General features: G+C 44.2%; 2 protein-coding genes across 2 annotated transcripts in view; one reads left to right on the top strand and one right to left on the bottom strand.

Moving 5' to 3' along the window:
- MBTD1 (mbt domain containing 1) overlaps window positions 1–11,033 on the bottom strand; it is a 47,370-nt gene extending 36,337 nt beyond the window's left edge. Inside the window, exon 1 of the mRNA XM_075279380.1 lies at window positions 10,886–11,033. Within this exon, the coding sequence (XP_075135481.1) occupies window positions 10,886–10,906 (21 nt within the window). The 5' untranslated portion in view covers window positions 10,907–11,033. The remainder of the gene's footprint in view (window positions 1–10,885) is intronic.
- A 247-nt stretch (window positions 11,034–11,280) lies between these two features.
- The window catches only part of UTP18 (UTP18 small subunit processome component), a 31,904-nt gene continuing 27,168 nt past the window's right edge, over window positions 11,281–16,016 (top strand). The window contains exons 1-3 of the mRNA XM_075279382.1: window positions 11,281–11,349; window positions 13,459–13,691; window positions 14,108–14,229. Coding sequence (XP_075135483.1) covers window positions 13,473–13,691; window positions 14,108–14,229 — 341 coding nt within the window. The 5' untranslated portion in view covers window positions 11,281–11,349; window positions 13,459–13,472. The remainder of the gene's footprint in view (window positions 11,350–13,458; window positions 13,692–14,107; window positions 14,230–16,016) is intronic.

Raw genomic sequence — 16,016 nt, 5'->3', positions numbered from 1 at the left:
TGCTCCTCCTGTATATCCTGCAGATAGGACACTATATACAATCTGCTCCTCCTGTATATCCTGCAGATAGGACACTATATACAATCTGCTCCTCCTGTATACCCTGCAGATAGGACACTATATACAATCTGTTCCTCCTGTATACCCTGCAGATAGGACACTATATACAATCTGCTCCTCCTGTATATCCTGCAGATAGGACACTATATACAATCTGTTCCTCCTGTATACCCTGCAGATAGGACACTATATACAATCTGCTCCTCCTGTATATCCTGCAGATAGGACACTATATACAATCTGCTCCTCCTGTATATCCTGCAGATAGGACACTATATACAATCTGCTCCTCCTGTGTAACCTGCAGATAGGACACTATATACAATCTGCTCCTCCTGTATATCCTGCAGATAGGACACTATATACAATCTGTTCCTCCTGTATACCCTGCAGATAGGACACTATATACAATCTGCTCCTCCTGTATATCCTGCAGATAGGACACTATATACAATCTGCTCCTCCTGTATATCCTGCAGATAGGACACTATATACAATCTGCTCCTCCTGTGTAACCTGCAGATAGGACACTATATACAATCTGCTCCCCCTGTATACCCTGCAGATAGGACACTATATACAATCTGCTCCCCCTGTATATCCTGCAGATAGGACACTATATACAATCTGCTCCTCCTGCTCTATAACCTGCAGATAGGACACTATATACAATCTGTTCCTCCTGTATATCCTGCAGATAGGACACTATATACAATCTGCTCCTCCTGTATATCCTGCAGATAGGACACTATATACAATCTGCTCCCCCTGTATATCCTGCAGATAGGACACTATATACAATCTGCTCCTCCTGTATAACCTGCAGATAGGACACTATATACAATCTGCTCCTCCTGTATATCCTGCAGATAGGACACTATATACAATCTGCTCCTCCTGTATAACCTGCAGATAGGACACTATATACAATCTGCTCCTCCTGTATATCCTGCAAATAGGACACTATATACAATCTGCTCCTCCTGTATACCCTGCAGATAGGACACTATATACAATCTGCTCCTCCTGTATATCCTGCAGATAGGACACTATATACAATCTGCTCCTCCTGTATATCCTGCAGATAGGACACTATATACAATCTGCTCCACCTGTATAACCTGCAGATAGGAAACTATATACAATCTGCTCCTTCTCCTGTATATCCTGCAGATAGGACACTATATACAATCTGCTCCTTCTCCTGTATATCCTGCAGATAGGACACTATATACAATCTGCTCCCCCTGTATATCCTGCAGATAGGACAGTATATACAATCTGCTCCTCCTGTATATCCTGCAGATAGGACACTATATACAATCTGCTCCTCCTGTATATCCTGCAGATAGGACACTATATACAATCTGCTCCTCCTGTATAACCTGCAGATAGGAAACTATATACAATCTGCTCCTCCTGTATATCCTGCAGATAGGACACTATATACAATCTGCTCCTCCTGTATATCCTGCAGATAGGACACAATATACAATCTGCTCCTCCTGTATATCCTGCAGATAGGACACTATATACAATCTGCTCCTTCTCCTGTATATCCTGCAGATAGGACACTATATACAATCTGCTCCTCCTGTATACCCTGCAGATAGGACACTATATACAATCTGCTCCTCCTGTATATCCTGCAGATAGGACACTATATACAATCTGCTCCTCCTGTATAACCTGCAGATAGGACACTATATACAATCTGCTCCTCCTGTATAACCTGCAGATAGGACACTATATACAATCTGCTCCTCCTGTATAACCTGCAGATAGGACACTATATACAATCTGCTCCTCCTGTATACCCTGCAGATAGGACACTATATACAATCTGCTCCCCCTGTATATCCTGCAGATAGGACACTATATACAATCTGCTCCTCCTGTATATCCTGCAGATAGGACACTATATACAATCTGCTCCTCCTGTATACCCTGCAGATAGGACACTATATACAATCTGCTCCTCCTGTATATCCTGCAGATAGGACACTATATACAATCTGCTCCTCCTGTATATCCTGCAGATAGGACACTATATACAATCTGCTCCTCCTGTATACCCAGCAGATAGGACACTATATACAATCTGCTCCTCCTGTATACCCTGCAGATAGGACACTATATACAATCTGCAGATAGGACACTATATACAATCTGCTCCTCCTGTATACCCTGCAGATAGGACACTATATACAATCTGCTCCTCCTGTATACCCTGCAGATAGGACACTATATACAATCTACTCCTCCTGTATATCCTGCAGATAGGACACTATATACAATCTGCTCCTCCTGTATATCCTGCAGATAGGACACAATATACAATCTGCTCCTCCTGTATACCCTGCAGATAGGACACTATATACAATCTGCTCCACCTGTATAACCTGCAGATAGGACACTATATACAATCTGCTCCTCCTGTATATCCTGCAGATAGGACACTATATACAATCTGCTCCTCCTGTATACCCTGCAGATAGGACACTATATACAATCTGCTCCTCCTGTATATCCTGCAGATAGGACACTATATACAATCTGCTCCTCCTGTATATCCTGCAGATAGGACACTATATACAATCTGCTCCTCCTGTATATCCTGCAGATAGGACACTATATACAATCTGCTCCTCCTGTATAACCTGCAGATAGGACACTATATACAATCTGCTCCTCCTGTATAACCTGCAGATAGGACACTATATACAATCTGCTCCTCCTGTATACCCTGCAGATAGGACACTATATACAATCTGCTCCTCCTGTATATCCTGCAGATAGGACACTATATACAATCTGCTTCTCCTGTATACCCTGCAGATAGGACACTATATACAATCTGCTCCTCCTGTATACCCTGCAGATAGGACACTATATACAATCTGCTCCTCCTGTATATCCTGCAGATAGGACACTATATACAATCTGCTCCTCCTGTATAACCTGCAGATAGGACACTATATACAATCAGCCCCTCCTGTATAACCTGCAGATAGGACACTATATACAATCTGCTCCTCCTGTATAACCTGCAGATAGGACACTATATACAATCTGCTCCTCCTGTATACCCTGCAGATAGGACACTATATACAATCTGCTCCTCCTGTATACCCTGCAGATAGGACACTATATACAATCTGCTCCTCCTGTATACCCTGCAGATAGGACACTATATACAATCTGCTCCTCCTGTATAGCCTGCAGATAGGACACTATATACAATCTGCTCCTCCTGTATACCCTGCAGATAGGACACTATATACAATCTGCTCCTCCTGTATACCCTGCAGATAGGACACTATATACAATCTGCTCCTCCTGTATATCCTGCAGATAAGACACTATATACAATCTGCTCCTCCTGTATATCCTGCAGATAGGACACTATATACAATCTGCTCCTCCTGTATACCCTGCAGATAGGACACTATATACAATCTGCTCCTCCTGTATACCCAGCAGATAGGACACTATATACAATCTGCTCCTCCTGTATACCCTGCAGATAGGACACTATATACAATCTGCAGATAGGACACTATATACAATCTGCTCCTCCTGTATACCCTGCAGATAGGACACTATATACAATCTGCTCCTCCTGTATACCCTGCAGATAGGATACTATATACAATCTACTCCTCCTGTATATCCTGCAGATAGGACACTATATACAATCTACTCCTCCTGTATACCCTGCAGATAGGACACTATATACAATCTGCTCCTCCTGTATAACCTGCAGATAGGACACTATATACAATCTGCTCCTCCTGTATACCCTGCAGATAGGACACTATATACAATCTGCTCCTCCTGTATATCCTGCAGATAGGACACTATATACAATCTGCTCCTCCTGTATATCCTGCAGATAGGACACTATATACAATCTGCTCCTCCTGTATATCCTGCAGATAGGACACTATATACAATCTGCTCCTCCTGTATAACCTGCAGATAGGACACTATATACAATCTGCTCCTCCTGTATACCCTGCAGATAGGACACTATATACAATCTGCTCCTCCTGTATATCCTGCAGATAGGACACTATATACAATCTGCTTCTCCTGTATACCCTGCAGATAGGACACTATATACAATCTGCTCCTCCTGTATACCCTGCAGATAGGACACTATATACAATCTGCTCCTCCTGTATATCCTGCAGATAGGACACTATATACAATCTGCTCCTCCTGTATACCCTGCAGATAGGACACTATATACAATCAGCCCCTCCTGTATAACCTGCAGATAGTACACTATATACAATCTGCTCCTCCTGTATACCCTGCAGATAGGACACTATATACAATCTGCTCCTCCTGTATATCCTGCAGATAGGACACTATATACAATCTGCTCCCCCTGTATACAATGCAGATAGGACACTATATACAATCTGCTCCTCCTGTATACCCTGCAAAAAGGACACTATATACAATCTGCTCCCCCTGTATAATCTGCAGATAGGACACTATATACAATCTGCTCCTCCTGTATACCCTGCAGATAGGACACTATATACAATCTGCTCCTCCTGTATAACCTGCAGATAGGACACTATATACAATCTGCTCCTCCTGTATAACCTGCAGATAGGACACTATATACAATCTGCTCCTCCTGTATAACCTGCAGATAGGACACTATATACAATCTGCTCCTCCTGTATAACCTGCAGATAGGACACTATATACAATCTGCTCCTCCTGTATACCCTGCAGATAGGACACTATATACAATCTGCTCCTCCTGTATACCCTGCAGATAGGACACTATATACAATCTGCTCCTCCTGTATACCCTGCAGATAGGACACTATATACAATCTGCTCCTCCTGTATAGCCTGCAGATAGGACACTATATACAATCTGCTCCTCCTGTATACCCTGCAGATAGGACACTATATACAATCTGCTCCTCCTGTATACCCTGCAGATAGGACACTATATACAATCTGCTCCTCCTGTATATCCTGCAGATAAGACACTATATACAATCTGCTCCTCCTGTATATCCTGCAGATAGGACACTATATACAATCTGCTCCTCCTGTATACCCTGCAGATAGGACACTATATACAATCTGCTCCTCCTGTATACCCAGCAGATAGGACACTATATACAATCTGCTCCTCCTGTATACCCTGCAGATAGGACACTATATACAATCTGCAGATAGGACACTATATACAATCTGCTCCTCCTGTATACCCTGCAGATAGGACACTATATACAATCTGCTCCTCCTGTATACCCTGCAGATAGGATACTATATACAATCTACTCCTCCTGTATATCCTGCAGATAGGACACTATATACAATCTACTCCTCCTGTATACCCTGCAGATAGGACACTATATACAATCTGCTCCTCCTGTATAACCTGCAGATAGGACACTATATACAATCTGCTCCTCCTGTATACCCTGCAGATAGGACACTATATACAATCTGCTCCTCCTGTATATCCTGCAGATAGGACACTATATACAATCTGCTCCTCCTGTATATCCTGCAGATAGGACACTATATACAATCTGCTCCTCCTGTATAGCCTGCAGATAGGACACTATATACAATCTGCTCCTCCTGTATACCCTGCAGATAGGACACTATATACAATCTGCTCCTCCTGTATACCCTGCAGATAGGACACTATATACAATCTGCTCCTCCTGTATACCCTGCAGATAGGACACTATATACAATCTGCTCCTCCTGTATATCCTGCAGATAGGACACTATATACAATCTGCTCCTCCTGTATATCCTGCAGATAGGACACTATATACAATCTGCTCCTCCTGTATACCCTGCAGATAGGACACTATATACAATCTGCTCCTCCTGTATACCCAGCAGATAGGACACTATATACAATCTGCTCCTCCTGTATACCCTGCAGATAGGACACTATATACAATCTACTCCTCCTGTATATCCTGCAGATAGGACACTATATACAATCTGCTCCCCCTGTATACCCTGCAGATAGGACACTATATACAATCTGCTCCTCCTGTATATCCTGCAGATAGGACACTATATACAATCTGCTCCTCCTGTATACCCTGCAGATAGGACACTATATACAATCTGCTCCTCCTGTATACCCTGCAGATAGGACACTATATACAATCTGCTCCTCCTGTATATCCTGCAGATAGGACACTATATACAATCTGCTCCTCCTGTATACTCTGCAGATAGGAAACTATATACAATCTGCTCCCCCTGTATACACTGCAGATAGAACACTATATACAATCTGCCCCTCCTGTATATCCTGCAGATAGGACACTATATACAATCTTCTCCTCCTGTATACCCTGCAGATAGGACATTATATACAATCTGCTCCCCCTGTATACAATGCAGATAGGACACTATATACAATCTGCTCCTCCTGTATAAGCTGCAGATAGGACACTATATACAATCTGCTCCTCCTGTATACCCTGCAAAAGGGACACTATATACAATCTGCTCCCCCTGTATACAATGCAGATAGGACACTATATACAATCTGCTCCCCCTGTATATCCTGCAGATAGGACACTATATACAATCTGCTCCCCCTGTATAATCTGCAGATAGGACACTATATACAATCTGCTCCTCCTGTATAACCTGCAGATAGGACACTATATACAATCTGCTCCCCCTGTATATCCTGCAGATAGGACACTATATACAATCTGCTCCCCCTGTATAATCTGCAGATAGGACACTATATACAATCTGCTCCTCCTGTATATCCTGCAGATAGGACACTATATACAATCTGCTCCTCCTGTATAACCTGCAGATAGGACACTATATACAATCTGCTCCTCCTGTATAACCTGCAGATAGGACACTATATACAATCTGCTCCTCCTGTATAACCTGCAGATAGGACACTATATACAATCTGCTCCTCCTGTATACCCTGCAGATAGGACACTATATACAATCTGCTCCTCCTGTATACCCTGCAGATAGGACACTATATACAATCTGCTCCTCCTGTATACCCTGCAGATAGGACACTATATACAATCTGCTCCCCCTGTATATCCTGCAGATAGGACACTATATACAATCTGCTCCCCCTGTATAATCTGCAGATAGGACACTATATACAATCTGCTCCTCCTGTATACCCTGCAGATAGGACACTATATACAATCTGCTCCTCCTGTATAACCTGCAGATAGGACAGTATATACAATCTGCTCCTCCTGTATAACCTGCAGATAGGACACTATATACAATCTGCTCCTCCTGTATACCCTGCAGATAGGACACTATATACAATCTGCTCCTCCTGTATATCCTTCAGATAGGACACTATATACAATCTGCTCCTCCTGTATATCCTGCAGATAGGACACTATATACAATCTGCTCCTCCTGTATACCCTGCAGATAGGACACTATATACAATCTGCTCCTCCTGTATATCCTGCAGATAGGACACTATATACAATCTGCTCCTCCTGTATATCCTGCAGATAGGACACTATATACAATCTGCTCCTCCTGTATATCCTGCAGATAGGACACTATATACAATCTGCTCCTCCTCTATAACCTGCAGATAGGACACTATATACAATCTGCTCCTCCTGTATATCCTGCAGATAGGACACTATATACAATCTGCTCCTCCTGTATAACCTGCAGATAGGACACTATATACAATCTGCTCCTCCTGTATATCCTGCAGATAGGACACTATATACAATCTGCTCCTCCTGTATAACCTGCAGATAGGACACTATATACAATCTGCTCCTCCTGTATATCCTGCAGATAGGACACTATATACAATCTGCTCCTCCTGTATACCCTGCAGATAGGACACTATATACAATCTGCTCCTCCTGTATATCCTGCAGATAGGACACTATATACAATCTGCTCCTCCTGTATAACCTGCAGATAGGACACTATATACAATCTGCAGGTTATAGAGCAGGAGGAGGGGAGCAGATTGATAGATTTATGGGTACAGGATAACTTGTATCTTATTGATCTATAGCTGTGGTCTGTGTACAGTTAGGAGTCCAGTGGGCGGTCCTATCAGTGCTATAGAATAAACTTGCCTACAGAATTAGCTGAGCCCAGTGCAAGCAGAGAGCCATATGGATAAATGACCAGTTATACTGAATCTCCTCCAAAAATCAGTATCACAATCTATCCAGCTCGCTACAATGCACGACCACGAAAACAGAAAGAGCGCCGGCTGCATTCACGTGAACACTGCACAGATCTCCATCTTGGTAAAGTTTAACGTCACATGTCAGGTGTAACCAGTATACAAAGTCCAGCCCTAGAAGACCAAAAGCAGAAATCATCCTCCAAACAATTGCTGGGACCACAGCTGTGAGACCACACCGATGACATCACTAAATCCGCTGTGAGACCGCACCGATGACATCACTAAACCCAAACTGACCTAATCGAGTATAATATACAACATACACAGACCTATAGCAGCATCTTATAGGTAAAGAGCGGCGGAGCAGGATTACATGGCTTTATTCCTACAAGAGCACAACTCCTGTCCACAGGATAGATGTGGTATTACAGCTCAGCTCTAGTCACTTCATCGGAGCAGGGCTGCAATACCACAAATAACCTCTGCACAGATGTGGCGCCGTTTTAGGAAACAATCAACTAGGTCTTCCTAATATTGCACAAGCTTTGTAAAGAATATAAAAACACAAGGAAGTTTTTGTCACGTCTAGTACATCAAGTAAGCAAGTGATCTCAGCAGAATAGTGAGCGCAGCTCTGGAGTATAATACAGGATAAGTAATGTAATGTATGTACACAGTGACTGTACCAGCAGAATAGTGAGTGCAGCTCTGGAGTATAATACAGGATAAGTAATGTAATGTATGTACACAGTGACTGTACCAGCAGAATAGTGAGTGCAGCTCTGGAGTATAATACAGGATAAGTAATGTAATGTATGTACACAGTGACTGCACCAGCAGAATAGTGAGCGCAGCTCTGGAGTATAATACAGGATAAGTAATGTAATGTATGTACACAGTGACTGTACCAGCAGAATAGTGAGCGCAGCTCTGGAGTATAATACAGGATAAGTAATGTAATGTATGTACACAGTGACTGCACCAGCAGAATAGTGAGTGCAGCTCTGGAGTATAATACAGGATAAGTAATGTAATGTATGTACACAGTGACTGTACCAGCAGAATAGTGAGTGCAGCTCTGGAGTATAATACAGGATAAGTAATGTAATGTATGTACACAGTGACTGTACCAGCAGAATAGTGAGGGCAGCTCTGGAGTATAATACAGGATAAGTAATGTAATGTATGTACACAGTGACTGCACCAGCAGAATAGTGAGTGCAGCTCTGGAGTATAATACAGGATAAGTAATGTAATGTATGTACACAGTGACTGTACCGGCAGAATAGTGAGTGCAGCTCTGGAGTATAATACAGGATAAGTAATGTAATGTATGTACACAGTGACTGTACCGGCAGAATAGTGAGTGCACCTCTGGAGTACAATACAGGATAAGTAATGTAATGTATGTACACAGTGACTGCACCAGCAGAATAGTGAGCGCAGCTCTGGAGTATAATACAGGATATGTAATGTATGTACACAGTGAGCGCAGCTCTGGAGTATAATACAGGATATGTAATGTATGTACACAGTGAGCGCTGCTCTGGGTTATAATACAGGATATGTAATGTATGTACACAGTGAGCGCAGCTCTGGAGTATAATACAGGATAAGTAATGTGATGTATGTACACAGTGACTGTACCAGCAGAATAGTGAGCGCAGCTCTGGAGTACAATACAGGATAAGTAATGTAATGTATGTACACAGTGACTGCACCAGCAGAATAGTGAGCGCAGCTCTGGAGTATAATACAGGATATGTAATGTATGTACACAGTGAGCGCAGCTCTGGAGTATAATACAGGATATGTAATGTATGTACACAGTGAGCGCAGCTCTGGAGTATAATACAGGATATGTAATGTATGTACACAGTGAGCGCAGCTCTGGAGTATAATACAGGATATGTAATGTATGTACACAGTGAGCGCAGCTCTGGAGTATAATACAGGATATGTAATGTATGTACACAGTGAGCGCAGCTCTGGAGTATAATACAGGATATGTAATGTATGTACACAGTGAGCGCAGCTCTGGAGTATAATACAGGATAAGTAATGTAATGTATGTACACAGTGACTGCACCAGCAGAATAGTGAGCGCTGCTCTGGAGTATAATACAGGATATGTAATGTATGTACACAGTGAGCGCAGCTCTGGAGTATAATACAGGATAAGTAATGTAATGTATGTACACAGTGACTGCACCAGCAGAATAGTGAGCGCAGCTCTGGAGTATAATACAGGATATGTAATGTATGTACACAGTGAGCGCTGCTCTGGAGTATAATACAGGATATGTAATGTATGTACACAGTGAGCGCAGCTCTGGAGTATAATACAGGATATAACTCAGGGTCCATTTGTAGATCTCAGTACTGTGACACATAGAAGGTATAACAAGCAGCCCTGCACCATGTATAAGGCATACAGTTATATGAAGCCAGGAGCTGCAGCACATCGCACACAGCCGCAGCAGCCTTCCATACTCCAGCCTAGCGGGGACTGCAGACTAGTGACATCCCCCCCAGGCCCCTCACACTGGGGTTCAGCTCCAGTCAGGCCTCACTGCAGCACAGGAATGACAACAAAGGGGGCAAAGCCTGAGTAGTGTCCAGCCGCAGCCCCGCGCCACTCACCAGCTCCTTAGCCTTTTCCATCAGCCCCTCATGGAGGTCCCGTGTGTCAGTTCCCAGCGCAGAGGAAACCGGACGGATAAACGTGATCCCCCCTCAGCTCAAAAACAATGAACTCCAGCACAACATCAACAAAACCAGCAGCACGCCTCCACTGCGCCTGCGCGCCCCGCAGCTTCTCATTGGCTCTTACTTCTACGGCTACGCCTACATCCGGGGGAAGTCGGGCCGTGCATTCCGTCACAGCAGCGGAAGTGGGCGGGGCCTAGCGGAGACTGACGCCCAGAGGCTCCTGTGTCGCACATTGCCCCAGTACTGAAAGCTCCAGAGCGGGGACCAGAGCCAGGAGTGGGGCTGGAGAGCGGTGCTGCAGGGGAGGGCGGGGTCACAGCTACCTAGTCGCTAGGGGGCGGGGTTCCGGTGTGGAGTTCAAGGGTCACAGGAAGCTCCACGTGCTTTTTAAGGAGGTGAGTGCTTGCAGATGTAATGTGTGCTTTATTCTATGTACGTATATAGCTATACGTATTATATACACATAGTGTATCCATGACTGCTGCCGGGGCAGGTGCTGGTTGCTACTTAAAGGGATGTTCCAGTCTATGGGATACCATTGAGACTATTGCCTGTCTCTGCTATGGAGTTGTATGTGGTGTCAGTGCACTTGGCCATATCCCTGATAGTGCCCTGTTCTAATTAAAGGGGTGATCCCCTGAATTAAAGGGATCCCCATCCATGTAGCTGATTGGTGGCCGGTCCAATTTTTGGGCTTCCCAGCAATCACAAGCATTCGGTTCCCATAAGCCGTGTATGAATAGAGCAGCAGGTTACACATGTGTCTGTCTGCCGCAGTCCTATGGAGATGAATGGGGCCCAAATCCACATGCTTGACCTGCTGCTGTGTTGATATGGGGCTCGTGCCTCTCCTTTTCTCATGATTATTGGGGATCCTAGTGCTTAGACCCCTCCACCAATGAGTTAATCTTTATCTTAGCTTGGATTTATGGTGCAAACCGTGTAGTTGCATGCATGCATGCATGCATTATATTTACATTGGGTGGTTGCCTCAGCAAAGTGAGCGATGTCAGATCAGGAGGGAGAGTATACCCGGGCAACCCTTTTAATGGTGCATCGATGTGAGAGGAGTCCGGAATATGCAGATTGGGTATTGTCCATATTTCCCAGACTGAAACTGGTCCCGGATACCTGATCTCTATAATGCTAGGAGACCCTGCACGTCTGTCCTTTGTTATATACCAGGGGTAGGCAACCTTCTCCACTCCAGCTGTTGTAAAACTACAACTCCCAGCATGCATACTTGCTCTGTTGTTCTTGGAAGTGAATGGAGCATGTTGGGAGTTGTAGTTTCACAACAGCTGGAGTGCCGTAGGTTGCTGACCAACAAGGGGGCAAGAATTCTTAGCATATAAATCGCTCCAGATCAGATTCGGCCTGAAACCCCACATTGCAAAAACGAAGCGTTTTAAAGTATTTGCAAAATGGATGGGATTCTGGCTAATCCCATCCACCCATGGCCGAAAAGCTGCGTTTTTGCAACTCACAGAATGTCAATTATACCTACAGAAAAGCCGGCGTTTCCATTTTCCATATAGGTGCAATAGGACTACTAATAATCTGGCTGTATTTGTTTATTTCCAGGAAGCCTATAGGATTTTCTAGTTATAAAAAAAAATATATATATATATCACCTCCCCACACCAAGACTGGTGATGGTGGACTGATTGGCAACATCTATGTGCTGCAACCTCTGATGGTCCCCTATTGTAAAGGTGACCATATACCATAGCCCATATGGCCACCATAGGCCTTACAGCGAATGTGGATGACTGTAATGAGGCTGAAATTCCTTGTTTGCCCAGTTCTCATGACTCGAACTTGCAATATTATATTTGCCTATAATTCTGCAAGGTGGTTTCTAGGCTGAGAATTATGGCTATAAGGCTGGTTTCACATGAGTCCAAATAACTGACCTAAAAACTATGCAGGGAGATGGGCTCCATGTATGTATATATAATGACATTATAGTTATCTATGATGCTCGCAGTCCCTGTCTCTCCATGAAATACTGTCTGGTAGTGATTACAGTACGGCACAGTATGTTGCATAGGGCAAGAACTCCTAGCATCATAGAGAAATATAATGTTAGGAGTCCATTTCCCCGCGTAGTGTTTAGCCTGGAAAATACGGTTCACATGTGGACAGGTTTCACAGCCGAATCATACGACCCATGCACACAACTGCAGATAATAGTGCGGACCCAAATACACGTATGTGGAAGCATGTCCTATATTTGTCTGCATTTGCAGCACAAACCATTATAGGGAATCTTACAGGGTTCGTGATTGCAGATGACATACTGATGCGATGTGGACGTGTATAGGTGCAGATTGCTGATCAGTATTTGCAGTCGTGTGCATGTAGCCTAATACAGATGCTAAAATGTGGCCATTCGGTGCAGAAAGTAAATGGTGGAATATTTTTGTCCTGATCCTAGGGCAGACCTGTCAGTCAGTGGTATTCACCGGTCACAGCTCTGAACCTTCGGTCTCTTCTTGCAGCTATCAGAAGTGAAATGTCAGCAAAACGTAAGACCCCCGGGGGTCACGGCCCTCCTCCGAGAAAGAAGAAGGAGATCAATTCAGAGCCGCAACATAGCCAAGAAATGGAAGAGGCGTTGAAGGCGAAGAACCTAAAAGCGCTCGCCGAGAAACCCGACATGGAGAGGTGTCTGGAGAATTTGGTCTTTGGTGGTGAGGACGAATTTGTGGAAAAACTTCTCGGGGATTCCAAGGTATTTTTTAAGTTCATAAAATCCAAAATGTTTTCCAGTAAAAATTTTTCTTTCTTGGAGGCAACACGGTGGTTAGCACTGCAGCCTTGCAGCGCTGGAGTCCTGGGTTCGAATCCCGCCAGGGACATCTGCAAGGAGTTTGTATGTTCTCACATTACAGTTCAAGCCCTAAAGGAAGTTTTAACCATGAAAAACCCCTTTATAATAGTTATTGCCGATCGTGGACTTTGTAGTTGCTGATTGCCGCCGCGGTCATCTGTGCCTAATAGCATGGTCGTTCACCATGATCCCCTTCCCGTGATGTATTGTTATGGTGCAGGGTGAGAAGGGGTGCACCAGGTGTTTGCTAAGCACATGGTCAGGTCTTGTGTGTCGCTGTGTTTGTTTAGCAGTACTGTGTGTTTTATGTCTTCTAGATCAGAGTCGATGGCAGCGCAGATCTTCTGGAGGGCGATTCTGATAGTGAAGAAGAACGGGACAGCACCGCCCCAATCAAAAAACCAGCTTGGGTTGATGAAGACGACGAGGTTGATGAAAGGTATGTCGGTAGATGGAAATATAACCGTTTATTAACCAGTTCTGGACCGCCCATAGGCTATATACATCCGGGCAGTCCCTTGTTCTGGTTCTGCAAGGACATACCCGTACGCAGCTGCCTTCCCGAATGCTGCATACACAACTATGGGAGCCGCCATGATGTGGCATGAACAATGTGAAACATGAAAAACGGTGGCTCAGTGGTTAGCACTCCAGCCTTGCAGCGCCGGAGTCCTGGGTTCGAATCCCGCCAAGAACATCTGCAAGGCGTTTGTATGTTCTCCCTGTGTTTGCTTGGATTTCCTCCCATTCTACAAAGACAAAAAACAAAACAAATGTACATTGTGATCCCTATATGGGACTCATAATCTACATTAAAAAAAACATGAAAAACAGACAGGTTTTCTCGCCTCTTATGTTTAGATTTTCACAGATATAAAAACAACTTCTAGATAAAGCCCTATGTGTCACCGTTAAAGGTTAAAAATGTTATAGTCCTCAAATCTGAATATATACCAAAAAAAAAAACAAACACCCCAAAAATGTGCCTGATCCTGAACCGTCGAAATTGGCCCCGTACTGAAGTGGTTAAAGGGATCCTCTGAGAGCCCAAAGCAGAAAGAGCTGAACACAATGTGCTGGCTGTACTGTACTGTATGCTACAACCAGAACGCAGTGTACGGTCTGCTCCATACATAAAAACATGGTGGGGGTGTTGGGCGTCAGGCCCACACAAATCCAATATTGAGGCTTCCAAGAGGAGCAGGTACATTTTGAAGAATTTTTTGAGTATTTCTTTTTTGTATTCATGACTTATCCTTCAGTTTTTATGCCCCTGACATTACCAGGCGAACAAGTCAGGACTTTTTTTGAGCAAGGTTTTGGACAGACCCTGCCCTGGACTGACACCCAGCGTAGGTGTGAATGTATAGACTTAATACATACGTGTATTTCCTGATTTTAGGAAAAGGAGGATCAGCCATGTCTGATTTTGTACATGCCTGATCCTTTTGTTCTCAAGGAGGGTGAGCTGCCATTAGAGGTGTGTGGCGCACTCTCCTCTCTCTCTTAGAGTAAGTTCACATGGGTTTTTTTGGACCGGAAGGAGGCCGCCTCAGGTTCTGGTCCAAAATATGGGTAGCTGTACAGTGCAAGGGTATCCAGTCGCACACTCTGCTCCGGATTAGGCCCAAATGAATGGGTCTAGTCGGGAGGGAGTGTCTTCACGCATGTCGCTTGTTTTTCCGGCAGCCAGGACAAACAGCTCCCGGAAAAAAGAACTGACCGGCACCCATTGATTTCAGTCGTCTTTTTGGTCAGGATTTTGAGGCGGCTATGGCCTCAAAATCCTGACCAAAAAACCCAGTGTGAACTTATCCTAATAGAGATTGTGTTAAAGGGGTTGTCAAGGAATTGTAAAAGCACACTCCCTCGTCCCAGGTGCTCCGGGGTCTGCCGTTGCTGTCAGCTTGGGTGCGCACCTTGCCTTTGCTGCCAGAGGTCCTGCACCGCACGTGATTGCTGCAGCTATTCGGTGTCTGCAGAGGTAGACCCAGTAATCTATGGGACTGATGTCACCGAGTCCTTTCCACCGACGTGCGGTGCCGAAGTCAAATCACACACTGTAATGGACAGAGGCGGCGGACATATATATATATTTTTTAATGTTTCCCAAGCCTCCTCTGTGATTTCTGCAGTTCCTGTACAACCCCTTTAGGAACACTTCTCCATTATCCACAGGATAGGGGAAAAGTGTCCGATCGCTGGGGGACTGACTGAAAGTCGCCC

This window comes from Leptodactylus fuscus, chromosome 6 (genome assembly GCF_031893055.1).
Source record: "Leptodactylus fuscus isolate aLepFus1 chromosome 6, aLepFus1.hap2, whole genome shotgun sequence".
Lineage (NCBI taxonomy): Eukaryota > Metazoa > Chordata > Amphibia > Anura > Leptodactylidae > Leptodactylus > Leptodactylus fuscus.
The sequence above is the reverse complement of the archived record's forward strand: the minus strand, read 5'-3'. Positions and strand labels throughout refer to the sequence as shown.